Source organism: Ovis aries, chromosome 3, assembly GCF_016772045.2.
Source record: "Ovis aries strain OAR_USU_Benz2616 breed Rambouillet chromosome 3, ARS-UI_Ramb_v3.0, whole genome shotgun sequence".
NCBI lineage: Eukaryota > Metazoa > Chordata > Mammalia > Artiodactyla > Bovidae > Ovis > Ovis aries.
The window spans coordinates 95,613,609-95,631,318 of NC_056056.1; the positions used below are offsets into that span (position 1 = coordinate 95,613,609).

Consider the following 17,710-nt stretch of genomic DNA (forward strand, 5'->3'; position numbering starts at 1 on the left):
CTCATACTATTCTAATCAGATATATTCTCTCCAAGTGTGGCAGGGTTGACATGAAACAGAATGAGCTATTTATGTTTGAAAACAGAAACCTGCTTTCACCGTATAAGTCAATACATATATAAATTAATTACAAAATGTAGAAATTCTAACCATGGCACATGCAGCAAACTTGGAAAATTAAAATTTAATTGTCCCAAAATTAACACTGGTAAATCTAATATAATCATATAAAAGAAAAGTTGGAGATCTGAGAAAAGTAAACACCCCACAACCCCTCAACCCCAATTAATCTAATTAAACTGGTTAATATTTTCTTTCGGTCTTTTCCTCTTACATCTTTTTTTGACTATTGAATCATAACCTATTATTTTCACTTATTATAAGTGAGCTCTCACTTTTAATGACTTTATAAAATATCACAGTATGGATACATCATTTACTTAGCTATTCTTAACTGTTAGAAATGCAAGCTGCTATCAATTTTTCCACTACTGTAAATGACGGCGGGATTAACATTTCAGAACATATATGACTCTATCCTAAGCACTTAGTTTAGAGTGTGATGCACAGTAGGAACTCAGAGAAATGTGTTGAATGATTAATTGCATATATATTTCTCCATATTTTGAAGTTTTTTCTGTAGTTTCAAGGTTAGTAGGTATGAGCATTTTTATGGCTATTACAGTTATGTTTCAAAAGGGCTATACCTATTTTCAGAGTCCCTGGCAACACAAGCAATAATCTTTGAAATGTTTACATCTTCTAAAAATGTGAACATCTTTTGAAAGTGGAAAGTTCACAATGTGCTAAATTAACTTATGTAATAATCAGTAACAATCCCAAGGTATATATTATTAAAGTTCTATTTATAATATTATTAAAATTTCCATCCAACAGATAAGAGAACAGGAATTTAGAGATCTTACTGAGATCATACAGAGAGTGTACAGCAGAGGTAGGCTGCAAACCCAGGCTCAGCCTGACAATCACCACCCTGGACTACCTTGTCAAAAACTGTTGCCAAATTAATAGGCGAAGAAGAATACTGTGCTATTTTAATTGTCCTGAGGTTTTCCTGCTTCTCAAGTAAAAAAAATGTGTGTGATTTATGCTTCAATTCCTCTGCAGATTTCTCTACTGCCATTGTACTATTTTCCGTATAATTTGCATTTATTATGCTGTGCTAAGTCAGTTCAGTAGTGTCTGACTCTTTGCACCTATGAACCATAGCCCCAGGCTCCTCTGTCCATGGGATTCTCCAGGCAAGAATACTGGAGTGGGTTGCTGTGCACTCCTCCAGGGGATCTTCCCAACCCAGAGATCAAACTCAAGCCTTTTATGTCTCCTGCACAGCAGGCGGATTCTTTACCCCTAGTGCCACGTGGGAAGCCCTAATTTTTGTTTACTCTTAAAGAAAACAACCTTCCTTATTCTGAAAACTGTACCACTATTAATGGAGCCCAAGAATACAAGGAGACTTCCCAGATGGCACAGTGCTAAAGAATCCACATGCTAATATGGAAGACGTGTGTTCGATCTCTGGGTCAGGAAGATCCTCTGGAGGAGGAAATGGGAACCCACTCCAATATTCTTGCCTGGAGAATCCCATGACAGAGGAGCCTGGCGGGCTACAGTCCATGGGGTCACAAAGAGTGGGACGTGACTGAGCGACTAACACACACAGACAAATATGCAAGATCCTTTTTGGCACGCACATCAAATTATTGCCTTAAACTAAGTTTAAGGATCAATGAAAACTTCTAAGACCTTATCCCAACTGCCTCTGAAAAATCACCTATTCCCATTCTATACTTGATTTTCCAGCCCTAAATGCAAAATATGGAGAAAACAACTCCTCCTTGGTTGACACTGACCGGCAAGAAAATACAAGTTCTTCGTATTATCATACTGTGTTTGCACCAATTTATAATATTAGCTCCTATTTCAATTCTAGACAAAGGGAAAGCAGAGATACCTTTCTGACTGCTGTAAATCTTGAGTCCAGGTATAGAAATGCCGAGGTTCTGGGTAACCCTGGGTCTGATGGATGTTATAGTTAGGTCTTCGGTTAACAGACTTAGCAGCTGTGAAAACTGGCTCCATCATACGTGTTGAATCTTCAAAACTTCTTGTTCTAGATACACTGGAATCCCAATTCCTCAAACAGAATGTTTCCACAAAATATTATTGGTGTCCAAATTTGGTATCAGTTCAGTGACTATATTTTGGCCCATGAAAAAAACAATCCCACCTGACCCCCACACTCCTATTTGTTTAGGCTTCCTACAGCAAGTTAATGAGCTACAAGAAGAATGGATATGTGCAATTTACATGATACAAAAATAGATCTTTCTAACCACAAATATCAGGTATAAAATGCAACTTACTTTCTGATGGGACCGTTCCGAAGGTCTTCAATGTAGTTTTGCCTTTCTAAGCAATGTCCACGGCATCTATTGAATACTGAGGAGAAGAAGAACTATTAGAAATAAGTATACAAAAAGCAAATCACTCCCAGAGAAAGCAGATCAAAGAGGAAGTCCACTTACTGATTATTCAGGTTGTCATAGCTCATTATTTCCAGATACATCCCTTTATAAACTTTTGCTAAAAGGTTATCTTATGTCAGAACAAATGAATCACAAACTTTTCTCTTTTACCAAAATTTGAGAAATTTACCTACATTTCTACTTTCAAATTTTTTTAAGAGAAAACAGTGACAGCTCTCATACTTACATTCAATTGCATCATCTGGCCTCATGCCTTCTACATCAATCAAATACCTAACAGACAACAAAATTCAAGTCATTTGTAAGTAAAAAGGAAAAAAAATCATTTGTGCAAAAAAAAAAAAGGTCCAATTTCACTTTACAAATATACATATAAAAGTCCTAAGAAACTATCAGCACATCTAATCAGTTCTTAAAGAATGATATACGAAAAGGCTTTATTCCAAGGATGCAACGATGACCTAGCTTTAGAAAATCTATTAATTATTTACTTACACTAATACAACAATTAATCAATGAAAGAGAATAAAATACAGGATCAAACTGGCAAATATTAAAAAGGTATCTAAGATACAACAGTCAGTTTTGATCAGAATGCTTTGCACACTAACAACAGGAGACTTAGTATGACAGAGTACTCACCAGGAACCAACAAGTTAACAGACAAATTAGGAAAAGTATTAACATCATATCTTAAAAAAACACTATTAACCAACTGTAGGAACCAGAAACTTATGAATCGCCATCACTGACAGTTATTTCTTCCTCACCTTCATCCTCAACCTACCACCAAGGCCTAAACAATGATACTGCCTAAATATCTCTAGAATATGTTCACATCTTTCCACCAAAATGACCACCAAATCCTGGTCCAAGCCACCATTATGCCCAGTTTCTACTAACGTCTCCTAATTTGTTTCCTTGCTCTTTATCCCTGCAGTGTATTCCCCACTCAGTAGCCAAATGAGAGGCTGAAAATACAAACTTAATTACACTCACCTTCAACAAAAACAGTTCAATAATTTTCTAATAATCCTAACGTCTAAAACGTTAAACACAAACCTGCATGACTGAGCTCCTACCCACACTTCCAGCTCCATTTTAATGACACGCTTCCCCCACACCCCTGCCTTCCTGGCCAGTTCCTCCAACAGAGCACATGCTTTTCTCTTACAGGGTCTTTCTTATCTCTTATCCATAGAAATCTCTTCCCAATGTCTCTATCTGGTTAACACCTACTTCTCCATCAGGTATCAGCTCAAACATCCCTAAAGAAACTTTCTCAAAGGAGAAATATTGTATGAAGGTTGGAACTTTTATGGGCTGGAGACGGGCTGGAAGCTGAGTCCATTGCCAACAGCCAATGATTTAATCAATCATGCCTATGTAATAATAACCTCAATAAAAGCCCAAAAGCGGTAGGGGGAGAAACTTCTAATCTCCATGATGAGGTCAAATCCTCCCTAAAATATGTTCTTGTGGTACCATGTCCCTTTCCTTGGCATTTGTCAGAGTTGTAACTCTCTGGCCTGTCAGAATTCACAAAGGGTAGGTAAAGTCTCTCTGCTCACACAATTTCCCAAGGCTTTTTGCTAATACCCAGCACAGTGCTTAAAAACAACAGATGCTCAATATTTTAAATATCTTCTGAATGAACAAACAAAAATTGGTACAGTCACAAAAAGCGTAAGGGCATAAACTCTTTAATTCAGAAGTCTCATTCTGAGTTGTTATCTGAGACAAAACGGAATGTTCATTACTTCAATGTTTTATAATATCAAAAACTTCTGACTTTCTCTTCATCAGTAAGCAAAGGAACGACGCAGTCTTTAAAAGAGAACAAAGTCTCCAAATATTTTCATAGGAAGATGTCTACCATATATTAAATTATAAACCAGAACCTCTAAATATTACACCATGAAATCACATGTAGAGTCAGTCCTCTGTATCCACAGGTTTCATTCCTGTGGATATGGAGGGCTGACCATCCTACATCAGTTTACACAGGGGACCTGAGCATCTGAGGATTTTGCTATCCATGGGATAGCCTGAAACCCATCCCCTGCAGATATCAAGGGACAATTATATGTGCTTCTATTTGTGCTTTTTAAGTTAAAAAAAAAATGTGCTAAATTATTACTGGTGGTACTCTCTTAAGTCGAGGGCAAGAGTGCCTCTACTTCATGCATTTCTTTAACTGACTTCATTTTCTGCATTCAGCTTACATTACTATTGTAAACAAAAAATTTAAACATGGTCTGCCTCTTGGGGTTGGCAACTCACCTGCAAATGAGGTAGCCAGTCCTGTTTAAACCATGGGTACAGTGGACGCCAATAAGTCTGTCTATAAAACAGAGAATACGGAATTAAATAAATGGAGTAGCTACCTAAAGACAAGTTATACAACTTTCTGAAGAGTAGCATTTATTGGTTACCACAATACCACCACTATCCTAAAATGGAAAAACTCTGAAGAAAAATATGTTTTAGCAGGCAGATACTATAAAGAATTAATATAGTCAAAATTCATTGCCTCTGGGAAATTTTGCATAGCCTCCAATCATACGCAATAGTATGGACTGGAGCATGCGCATCATGAACTGATTTGACTACAGAAAAAGGGAGTGGGGAAAAAAACAAAATGAAACAGACTACCAAAAGAATGAAATCTGTTTTTGGGTGAAACAAATGGAAAGCCTTCACCATTAATGCTCAATAGTATTTATGAAAAGAACAAACGGCTTCTTGGCTTCCCAAAGTGCTTTAGTTCCTACCCTCATTCGCTGCTCCACACACACCATGGGTCTATATGCCTGTGGCGTTCTCGGGAACATAGCACTGTTCTTATATCACAATGAAAAAGTAAGGCTTGAGATGGTAAGCCCGAGCTGCACTGCAGGCAAACAGAACAAAGACTAGAATCGAGTCTCGGATTTTTCCAACTATGCCACAGTATCTCTTAGTTTAGCACTTAAAAAAAAAAAAAATATATATATATATATATATATATGTGTGTGTATATATATATATATATATATATGAGAGAGTAAATAGAAAACAGCACGTCTGATTGCTGCAAAAGGCGTGTTTGTGACTAGGCGGTATGTGGCATTCGTCATCTCTGGCCTGGATTACTACTGCCCAACTTCTAACCCCTTCTATTTCAACTGACCTGCCACATGGAAGATGTTATCTTCTAAAATATAAACCTGGCTGAATTGCTGTTAATTAAAAGTCTTCATTTAGCACAGAATAAAGCCCAAATTTTTAGCAAAGAATTTAGAACTCTTTATAAACAAGTATCAATCTGTCTCTCCAACTGAATTATAAATTCAAACTATCAATCTGTTTCTCCAACTGAATTAGAAGTTCAGACTTTGACCTGTGTCATCCACCTCCCTCCTGCCCCCTGCCAGCCTCTCTGCTCCCATTTTCTACTTCTCTGACTTCACTCACTGCCGCTGTTCAGCCACACTGGCCTTGCTATTCCTTAACCCTGCCAAGCATGGCTGTGCCTCAAGGAATTTGCACCTACTCGTCCCTCTGCTTTAGAACACTCCCCCCCACCCCTTCCCCTCAGACAGCCAATGGCTTGTTCCTCGCTTCCTTTAAGGCTCTGATCAACTGACATCTTAATAGAGAGGGCCTCCCTGGTCACCTTCCACACTCCCTCACTTCTTTATCTTATTTTCTTATTTTCCAGAGCACTTACCACCCACTGCCTGACACTCCATATGTTTCTTATTTCTCTCTCCCCCAACTAGAATGTAAAGTGCATAAGGGCAAGGACTCTTCTGTTCCTACTTGCTAGAACAGTGCCTTCAACTCAGATGGTTATACGATATTTTTGTTGAAAATGAACGTATGAATCCTCTGTCCTTCCTTACTACCTCTAGTCACACCAGAGGCTGCCCCTCACTGCACAAGTTCAAGTCCTGCGCCCTTTGTACCTGTTCCCAATACCTGGTCTGTCCTTTCCTCATTCTGGCAAGATCCTCTTCCCCCAAGCCCAGCTCAGATGCTGTCTCCTCAGCTTCTTCTGTGGCACCTGATTCTTTTTATTTCTGTTTATTTGTTTTTGGTCTCACCACGCAGCACGTGGGATCTTAGTTTCTGGACCAGGGATCAAACCTGCGACCCCTGCACGTGAAGCATGGAGTCTTAACCACTGATGGCTGGGGAAGTCCCTGCACCTGGTTCTTTTATTATAATTAACCCACTGTCTTATAGTTACTACATGCTTATCTTCCTAGATAACGATAAGTCTCTACTAGTCTGCTAGTCTAGACTGTAAAGACTGCTAGTCACCTCTGTTTCCCCATGCCCTAACAACAGACCGAATAGGCTCTCAGTGTTTACTAAACCAATTTATTTTCTGAGTCTCTACCAACTTGAGGGAATAGAGAGTGTAGCCTCTCCCTCTTTATCAGTGAGCCTGGCATCTGTGGGAGGGATTTATAGCAGAGGAAACCACAAGGGTTCATAAGCGAGATCCAGACGTGAGAGAGCGTGGTGAAGCTAGCCCATTGCTGGCAGAGACCCACAGAGGGGTCGCATGCTGTCGTGTGGGTCAGCGGCATTCCAAAGACAAGAGATCACGCAGTCTTAAAACATGGCAAACACCATGTTCCCTTTGATACCTTTCAACCAATAAACAGGACAAAAGAACATTTTTATTATATATCGCCCATTCAAAGTTTTTAAAAAGAGGTAAGTAAGCTAGTTCAGTTTGTACTTCTCACAACAATCACCTTCCAAACTAAATTGACCCCCCAGCAAAAAACCCTAAAACTAAATTGCTTGAGACCATAAAAAGGAAAAATGCCTCTGTTAGCACCACCTTAATGTTATCAAACAAACAGGCCTAATGTCAGAACTATTAAAAATATTAAAATTCTCCAACCCCACTTGAAATGCATACCAAAATTCAGGTAAAGAGAAAAAAACTAAAACAAAAAACAAAACACTCACCGTTATCTTTATTTTCTTTCAAAAACCCATTAACAGCAGTTTTGAATTTGAAAATAGTGTCATCATCAGGAACCTGATGTCCGACTGTATAAATTTTTAAATAAGGAATATTTTCTGGTAATTCCTAGAAGGCAAAACCATGGAATGGATATAATTTCATTTGTAAGGAAAGAACAAAAGATTAATTAGAGAAAGCAAAATATAAACAAAGACATTATATTAATCTAAGTATGTCAGTCACTCTGATAAGGGACTTTTTTCCCCCCCAAAGCTGTTTTAACCATGATTCTCGTTAAACTACAGAAAGGACAGTTACTAGGGATGCAAAAGCTAATCAATATGAATGAAGGCGCATATAACTCAAAGTGATAAATAGTTCTACCTAGTATCTTACATTTCCAGAGCATAAAGCAGCTGTGATTGATTGAAGTAGAATAGTACAGTAGAGTCAAAAGAACTTGGAAGTGGAAAATAGAGCAAATTTCATGCACTGTTGAGAACTGGTATTCTTGGGGTGGGAGAAAGTAGATTATCAATAAAAGACAGAATAGGCTAAGTGAAAATTCTGTAGTTCGGAACTTATATGGAAAGTAGCAGTATGAACCTATGATATGCGTGTGAGCGTGCTACGTCGCTTCAGTCGTGTCTGACTCTTTGTGACCCCATGCACTGTACCTGCCGGGCTCCTCTGTCTGTGGGATTCTCCAGGCAAGAATACTGGCGTGGGCTGCCACACCCTCCTCCCCCAGATCTTCCCGACCCAGGGACTGAACCCTCATCTCTTACGTCTCCTGCATCAGCAGGGGGGTTCTTTACCACTAACACCACCTGGAAAGCCTTCAACCGTGATATATTTCGTATTAAAAACAAACAAACACATTTCCTATCTCGAACCACTGAAAAAGCCTAGGAACAACTGATTCCACTGGCCAAAGACAGGCCCTCAGTTAGAACAACTTAACGGAGTCCAACGTTCTTGTTTAGTTACTAAGTCGTGTCCGACTCTTTGTGACCCCATGGACTGCAGCCTGCCAGGCTCCTCTGTCCTTGGGGTTTCCCAGGCAAGAATACTAGAGTGGGTTGCCATTTCCTTCTCCAGGGGATGTTCCCAACTCAGGGATTTAACCTGAGTCTCCTGCATTGGCAGGTGGATTCTTTACCACTAAGCCACCAGGGAAGCCCAATGCAGTCCATAGTGATACAAATAAAGTTGGTCACCACTGGAGGATATTTGTCAATCAACTCATTATTTTGAACACTTGTAAGTAAAAGGAGAAAATCATGTCTCTATAGCTGGGCAACCAAATAGCTTATGCAGGGAATCTTCTCCTGATAGAAATACACCCAGTTAATAAATGAAAAAGGAACTATAGAATTAACCATTTTTTGAAGCTCCAACTGAGTTAATGGATGTAGGAATCAATCATCAGTGACTGTTAATATCATAAAAAGAGACAACCATATGTCTCCACCGAAGACCTATATCCATCATCACTTATGATGATCAACACCTGTTCATTCTCATCTATGAAACTGCTTTACCAAAAGAAAACATTCAAGCTTCATTCAGATCAAGCCTCTAGGTCCAACTACCAATTTACAGGAAACAAAAGGACTGAAGAATATGTTTAACAACACATTAACAAATGAGATCATCAAAATCTAGATGGAATAATTAAACCAGTTATCTTTAAAAAATAAAATTCAAGGAGAAAAAAAAGTGAGAGAGACATGGAAGAAGAACCCACAAAAAAATAAATAAAGATAAAATTAGAGACCTAACAATAAGACCACACCAAGTAACATGTGGACCATATTTGGATCCAATTCAGAATTCTTAAAAACAGCTTTTTATGACATTTAGGAGACAACTGCAAATTTCAGCACTGACTGGATATTTAATAATATTAAAGAATGATACTAAGGAATAAAAGTCCTAAATTTTAAATATATATATAACAAAAAATACTTATGTGTAATTAAATGTTACCTAGGATCTGCTACACAATGAAACAGAGTGAAACTGGCAGAGGTATAAATGAAGCATGATAGACATCAGTTGATAAATATTATAGCGAGATGATTTCATGGACTTCTCAACATACAAAGAACACTCAGTATTTTGTATACTTCTGTATATGTTTAAATTTGCAATAGTTGTTTATGACACTGTAGGAAACAGTTTGACAGTTTCACAAAAGTTAAACACAGAACTAACATATAATCCAACAACTCTGCTCCGACCTACACTGCACATCCAAAAGAACAGAGAGCTACAATTTGAACAAATATATGTACATTAATGTTCACAGCAGCATGGTTCACAATAGCTACAATGTGGAAACAAGCCAAGCGTCAATCAACAGAAGAGTAACAAAATATGGTATATACACACAATAGGATTTATGAAGTCTTAAAAAGGAATGGCATTTTGTCACATGCTGTAACAATGATAAACCTTGAAAATATTATGCTTTATGAAACAGGCCAGATATAGGACAGATCTTGTAGATGCCAGTTACATGAGGTACGGTGAAGAGGCAAATTCATAGAGACAGAAAGCAGAATAGAGGTTCCTAAGGGCTGGTGGGAGGGAAAATGGGGTTGGTAGTGTTTAACAATTACAGTTTCTGTTGAGGATGATGAAAATATTTTGAGTGTAGACACTGGTGATGGCTACATAACACTCTGACTGTATTTAATGCCACTGAATTGTATACTTATAAATGGTTAAAATAAATATTATTTATGTATATTTAACCACAATTAAAAAAGAGGAACAACTAAGTTCAAATTTCAACTCTTCCTTTTCTGAATCTGTTTCATTTCTGTAAAACTAGTAAGTGTAATATCCTCTGAGCCAAGTGCAGAGGTAGCGCAGCAGAAGATATTAGTACTACCACCACTTCAACAGCAAAGGATTGTTATGAAGATTAATTAAGACAATGGATATGAAAGAACTTTTTAAATGGCAAAATGCTATACAAGTATTAACAAACATTAGGTGTTACTGTTTCCCAAGGCCATGGAACAGATCAGAAGAAGAATAATTCTTTTGCACTGATGTGTCCTACAAGGGCCAAGAGAATTTACAGGTTTCTGTATTATATCAAAAGATATTAGGAAAAGAAAGCATAAAACTTAAGAGAACAACTGCCTTTTACTGTGACGCTTAAACATGTTTAAGCAACTGCTTAAACAAAGACAGACATAATGAGTATACGTTCTTTCCTTTCAGGCTTACTATTCTTACTAACAGTTTACTTCATTTTCAAACTATACAACAGGGAAGCTTACAGAATTCTTAAGCAGATCCAGAGCCTATTGCCAAATGGTATAATTCAATTCATGTCTTCAATCTCATTTTCTTAATCTCATTGCAGAGAGAAATCAGAAATATGTACTTAAAGAAACCACCAACTTTCCTTTTTGAACTATTACTCATGAAAGAAGGCCAGGATTCACCTTAGTATAAGATGATAAATATCGAATTACTAAAAATTATTACAGCTCCAGAAAAAAGGTCCATTTAAAGTGCAAGTTCCATTTACCTCTGGCTTATAATAGCGGCGAGTATATGTTAAGTCAATAATCAGTCCAAGTTCTTCATTCTGTTCTTGGATTTTGTTAAAAAGATCCAAGGGGGAAAAACATTCTTCTGGGGCAAGATGCTTTTCAAAACTCTGTCAGAGAGAATGAAATTTAAAAAAAAAACATGTGCTTAAAATCCATTCTTACATTATTCATCTACTCAAGCCCTGTGATGCTAACATGAGATTCAAAGCAAAGTTTCCTCCTCTGGAATTTACAAGCTATATTACAATCCTTTCTTCCAGAGAGATTAGAGGGAAGCATTTCTATATATTTATTTCTGTTTTGCTTCTTTCATGCTGGTCTCCTAACCAGACTGGAAACTCCCAGAAGGCAGGGACCACATCAGTTTTGCCTACCACTGTACTGCCAACTCCAAGCAGAGTGCCTATAAATAGAAACATATAAATAAATACTTCTTGAATACATATATGAAGGATGGCTTTCATTGCTTGTATGCACTTGGCTTATTTACCTACTCTTTCATATTGATCTGTTTGGTTATTCAAGTCCCAGCAACACATTTTCTTTGAAATATATTACTAGCCTAGTTTTATAGCAGTTTTAGAGTCAGAGCAAAACTGAGCAGCAAGTACACAGTTCCCATTTATACCGTCTGTCCTTCATCCCATATAGCCTTCTCCATGATCAACATTCCATACTAGTGTGCTTCATTTCTTAGAATTCATGGACCAACACTGACACATCATTACCAAAGTCCACAGCCTTTTGCATTCATGGTGCAAGTAACTATTTTTTTTATTTCTGGTACAGTCTTGCCCAAATATATACATACAGAGATATATGTCGTTGTTGTTGTTGTCGAGTTGGTTAAGTCATGTCTGACTCTTTTGCAACCCAATGGACTGTAGCCTGCCAGGCTCCTCTGCCCATGGGATTTCCAAGGTAAGAATACTGAAATGGGTTGCCATTTCTTTCTCTGGGGGATCTTTCCAACCCAGGGATCAAACTTGTGTCTCTTGCTTGGCAGGCAAATTCTTTACCACTGAGCCCCCACGGAAGTCCCAAGGTACATATTACTTTATTATAGATTACTTTATTTACTCTTTACTTATAGTTAAGGCATTACGTTGATTTTTCCCTATGAAATTAGGTTGTATTTATCTATGAATTCATTTTAGGATAGTAAAGGGGGTAGTGAAAAGTATAAAAAGGAAAAAAAAGAAGTATAAAAAAGGAAAATGGAGTACAACAGGGTTGAGAACTAGGGTTCTATCTGATGAATACAGATTTTGAAAAAATACTGTATCAACTTTTGCATACCTTTTTCAAAGGAACTTTGAAAGCAATGAAACGAGTCCCAGGCATCCTCTGTCCAACTGGGAGGTAGTCTTTCCACCTATCAATACATTTTTTGTTAGGCAAATTTTATATTAGTCTGTCTCCCAGCACAGGATGAATGCACTTTCAAAGTGGAAATGAAAGTCCTCTACAGTAGATTCCTCTTCTTTCAGCTTTGCATTTTATTCAAATTCACCTAGTAATAACCTTTACTTCCCTAGTTCCAGTTTTTCGCTGGTGAACGCAGATAAAAAGTAACAAAACAGTGCAAAGGTCTTAACAAGGTATATCTAAAATCAGAGATGGCCAGAACTTCTGACTCCCTAATAAAAACGGCCTGCTGTTGAATATTAAGGTATCATTAATACAAGCAGGTTGACTGAAATAGTTTAAACACAATACTTTCACTTCCCAGTTTATTCTAAGTCCTCATGTAACTGATGCCATCAAATTCAGTTCAGTTCAGTTCAGTCACTCAGTCGTGTCCGACTCTTTGCGACCCCACGAATCGCAGCACGCCAGGCCTCCCTGTCCATCACTAACTCCCGGAGTTCACTCAGACTTAGGGAACTTCAAATCCGTATTTTAAAAGAAAACTTGATATTAAAGGGATTGTGAAGGTCACAAAATGCTAGGAATCACAGTGAAAAGTAATATTTGAACTGATTTCTGTAAGATGAGTTGGAACTAAGGTTAACTCAGTGTATCTGAAGCACAGAAAGTGAGCGCAAAAGTTCAGTATTAGGATGAAGAAGACGTGACAGATTCAAAAGAAATTCAGGAGATAAAATGGAGTTGATTTAATAGGATATGCAGCGGAAGAAACGAAAGTCTCAGGGAATAAATGGGTTTACTGTATATATGAGTAAAGTCTCAAAATTAATTTGAATGTATAGAGCTAGATCTCTCAAATGACACCAGTTCTGAAGCAAGACTATGCTCTTTACGATTCCCGGAGACAACACAAATAACGCACAACAGTTTCTTTGGAAAATTCGGCGGTATTGTTTTGTTTTGTTCCCCCCCCCCCCACTGAAACTCAGTTCCTGTATTTTCTGTGCCAAAAACAACACAGCTTCAAGAACTGGAAGTGAAAACTGTAAATGCTAGTCACTTAGTTGTGTCCGACTCTGTGACTATTCTCCACGCAAAAATACAGGAGTGGGTTGTCATCCCCTTCTCCAAGGGTATCTTCTCAGAGATCCAACTCGGGACTCCTGCATTGCAGGCGGATTCTTTAACCCGTCTGAGTCACCAGGGAAGACCTGAGGAATTGAAAGGGAGTCTATTTTGGTAATTACGCTGTGTCCCCAACACCGACAGTCTCACCTTAAAAAAGCAGTCCTTTGGCATTTTACCTGAAAAGCAATGACCAGAGCCTCGCTTTTGAAACAATGGGGAGAAATCAGAACATCACACACCGTCCCTTTCTGCTACTCTGAACGCAGCCGTGAGAGGGTCAATGCCGACTAGCACAAGGCGGACGGTCCAAGCCGGCCGGAGTATACAGGACAGGCGGAGAGCACAAGAGATGAAGACCAGGCCCAGGGGCTCTGAGCTGAAAGGGCAACTCCCAAGGACCAAGGCGTGTATTACCTTTCGGGGATGTGGTTTCCGCCCTTCTTCTTGGCTGACGAATGTCCAGAAAAGACGCGATCCTGGTCCCAGTGACCACCGGCATGATGCCACTGGCTCATGTGACCCCCAAGATGCCGCGCACGCAACGCCAAGAGTGCAAAAGCCGCCAGCCCAGAGACCCAGTGCCGGCACGAACCCAAACCGGAAACGCCTAAGAAGCAACCCACGCAGCGCCAGGATTTCCTTCTATTGCGCATGCGCCACCGCCTGCCTAGATGACGTCATCACGACGGCTGACTGAGAGACTCGATCCGTAAACAGGACTCTGGCTGCGATGGCCTCCTTACCCAGAGGCGGGTTGCACAGGTCCATGATTTCGTGTGTGCACCCTTCAGAATTCCAATAGTGCGGGACATGGAGAGTTTTCCCACTCTCCCAGTGCTTTGTGTGGCGCTTTCGGCTATTTTCCAAGTGCTTACATTCACACTTGTGTATACGTATTTGTGTCTAATGGCTCATATAAGCCCATGATACCGCTTTAATGGCAGATAGCGAAAAGGAACTAAAGAGCCTCTTGATGAGGGTGAAAGAGGAGAGTGAAAAAGCTTGCTTAACAGTCGCATCACTTCGTGGCAAATAGAAGGGAAAGGTGAAAGCAGTGACAGATTTCTTCTTGGACTCTGAAATCACTGCACATGGTGACCGCAGCCATGAAATTAGAAGAGGATTGCTTCTCGGCAAGAAAGCTGTGACAAACCTAGACAGTGTAATAAAAAACAAAGGCAACGCCTTGCTGACAAAGGTCCATATAGTCAAGGCTATGGTCTTTCCAGTAGTCAGGTATGGATGTGAGTGCTGGACCATGAAGGAGGCAGAGCACCAAAGAATTGATGTTTTCGAGCTGTGGTGCTGGAGAAGATTCTTGAGAGTCCCCTGGACAGCTAGGCGATCAAACCAGTCAATCTTAAAGAAAATCAACCCTGACTACTCATTGGAAGGACTGGTGCTGAAAGTGAAGCTTCAATACTTTGGGCACCCAATGCTAACAGCCAATTCATCGGAAAAGACCCTGATGCTGGGAAAGATTGAATGCAGTATACGGGAATGGAAGATAAAGGACCCCGGGATATTTGGAGCACCAGACATCTAAGTGTTTGACACTAACAAAATATAACAGTATCTGGCAAGGCCATGCAAGGGTTTGAGGGATTTCAGTATTTAATTAAATCCAAATGTGACAATAAGGTGAATTAAGAAGAGCCTCGGGTAGATGAACTGGATATGTTACACCGAGACATCTCAGTTAACCTAATGGGTTCAAAATGCAGGAAGTGAGTCTATGGGACAAGACAATACATACCCTAACTATAAAAATAAAGCTTTGTAGTATAGTCTGAAGTCAGGAAGGGTGATTCCTCTAGCTCCATTCTGCTTAAGATTTCTTTGATTATTCAGCGTCTTTTGTGTTGCCACACAAATTGTGAAATTTTTTGTTCTAGTTTTGTGAAAAATGCCATTGGTAATTTGATAAGGATTGCATTGAATCTGTAGATTGCTTTGGGAAGTATAGTTTTTTCACAATATTGATTCTTCCAGTTCAGGAAAATAATAGATCTCTCCATCTGTTTATGTCATCTTTGATTTCTTTCATCAATATCTTATAGTTATCTGTATGCAACATTTTTGTCTCCTTAGGTAGGTTTATTCCTAGATATTTTATTATTTTTGTTGTAATCGTCAATGAGATTGACGTCTTAATTTCTCTTTCTGATTTTTCAATGTTAGTGTATAGGAATGGAAGTAATATCTGTGTACTGATTTGTGTCCTGCATCTTTACAAAATTCACTGACTAGCTCTAGTTCTGATAGTATCTTTAGGACTTTCTATGTATAGTGTCATGTCATCTGCAAACAGTAAGAGTTTTAATTCTTTCACTATGGGTTCCTTTTATTTTTTAATCTTCTCTGATGCCATGGCTAGGACTTCCAAAAGTATGCTGAATAATAGTGGTAAAAGCTATAGTCTTCAAGACAGTATGGTGAAAGTGAAAGTGAAGTCGCTCACTCGTGTCCGATTCTTTGCAACCCCATGAACTGTAACCTACCAGGCTCCTCCATCCATGCAGTGTTCCAGGCAAGAAGACTGGAGTGGGTTGCCATTTCCTTCTCCAAGACAGTATGGTACTGACACAAAAACAGAAATATAGACCAATGGAAAAAGACAGAAAGCCCAGAGGTAAACCCACACACCTATGGGCACCTTATCTTTGACAAAGGAGGCACGAATATACAATGGAATAAAAGATAGTCTCTTCAATAAGTGCTGCTGGGAAAACTGGAAAGCTACACGTAAAAAAGTGAAATTAGAACACTTTCTAATACCATACACAAAGATAAACTCAAAATGGACTAAACACCTAAATGTAAGACCAGAAACTATAAAACCCTTAGAGGAAAACATAAGTAGAATACTCTTTGACATAAATCACAGCAAGATCCTCTATGACCCACCTCCTAGAGTAATGGAAATAAAAACACAAATAAACAAATGGGACCTAATTAAACTTAAAACTTTTTGCATAGCAAAGGAAACCATAAGCAAGATTAAAATACAAAGCTCAGAATGGGAGAAAATAATTGCAAATGAAACAACTGACAAAGGATTAATCTCCAAAATATACAAGCAGCTCAGGCACCTCAATATCAGAAAAACAAATAGCCCAATAAAAAATGGGCAGAAGATCTAAACATGCATGTCTCTAAAGAGGACATACAGATCACTAATAACACGTGAAAAATGCTCAACATTGCTCATTATTAGATAAGTGCAAATCAAAACTAAAATAAAGTATCACTTTATTACTGTCAGAATTGACATCACCAAAAAAATCTACAAACAATAAATGCTGGAGAGGATGTTGAGAAAAAGGAACCCTCTTGCATTGCTGGTGGGGATGTAAGTTGATATAGCCACTGTGGAGAACAGTAAGGAGATTAAAAAAAAAAAAATAAAACCATTATATGACCCAGAAATCCCACTACTGGGCATATACCTTGAGCAAACCACAATTCTAAAAGACACATGTACCCCAATGTTCTTAGCAGTACTATTTACAATAGCCAGTGCCGGGGTCCAGCCCCGGTGGATCCAGGGTGATCCGAAGGTGGGGGGACGGAGTCGGCGTCTTTGGAAAAATACATATTTAATTATAGATATATAGAGAGATTAGAAACAGATAGTGTAGTAGGAGATAGATAGTGTAGAAAAGGAGGCTGAATAACTCGGATTACGTGGAATAGCATCCATGCTCCAGATGGGAATTCAGCCAGAAAAACGGGAGCAAGAAAGAAGCGACATGGGGGAATCAGTCTTTCCGGAAACTGATCCCATTTTCTTTATTTTTAGGTTTGCTTATATAACTTTTGTTACATATAGGGATGAATACAGAGTCACGTGGGGGTCAGCAGTCCTGACCTTTATCAAAATCAGGTGCTTCATGTAAATGTATAAAAAAAGGTACATCATCTTCTGGCCATGAGTGAGACCTGCTGACATTTTATGATCCTTTCTTTCTGATAACCAAAAACTTATTTCTTCCAAGGGTGTTTTTTCTTAAACCAGGCACCACCCTCCAAGTAAAGTTACATTCCTATAGGGTGAGGGTGTAGTGAGTTACAATCAAGAAAGGAATTTATTTAACCCAAGGTTAACATGATTAGTCTTAAAGGTTAATACTTATTTCTTCCTATATGCTTAA

The 17,710-nt window shown here is 38.7% G+C and overlaps 1 protein-coding gene across 1 annotated transcript in view; it reads right to left on the reverse strand.

Moving 5' to 3' along the window:
- Window positions 1–14,165, reverse strand: part of DUSP11 (dual specificity phosphatase 11) — a 31,259-nt gene extending 17,094 nt beyond the window's left edge. The window contains exons 1-8 of the mRNA XM_004006079.6: window positions 13,971–14,165; window positions 12,357–12,432; window positions 11,033–11,164; window positions 7,482–7,605; window positions 4,794–4,854; window positions 2,737–2,783; window positions 2,388–2,463; window positions 1,976–2,158 (exon numbers count right to left, since the gene is read on the reverse strand). Coding sequence (XP_004006128.4) covers window positions 1,976–2,158; window positions 2,388–2,463; window positions 2,737–2,783; window positions 4,794–4,854; window positions 7,482–7,605; window positions 11,033–11,164; window positions 12,357–12,432; window positions 13,971–14,071 — 800 coding nt within the window. The 5' untranslated portion in view covers window positions 14,072–14,165. The remainder of the gene's footprint in view (window positions 1–1,975; window positions 2,159–2,387; window positions 2,464–2,736; window positions 2,784–4,793; window positions 4,855–7,481; window positions 7,606–11,032; window positions 11,165–12,356; window positions 12,433–13,970) is intronic.
- Between the last annotated feature and the right edge of the window lie 3,545 nt (window positions 14,166–17,710).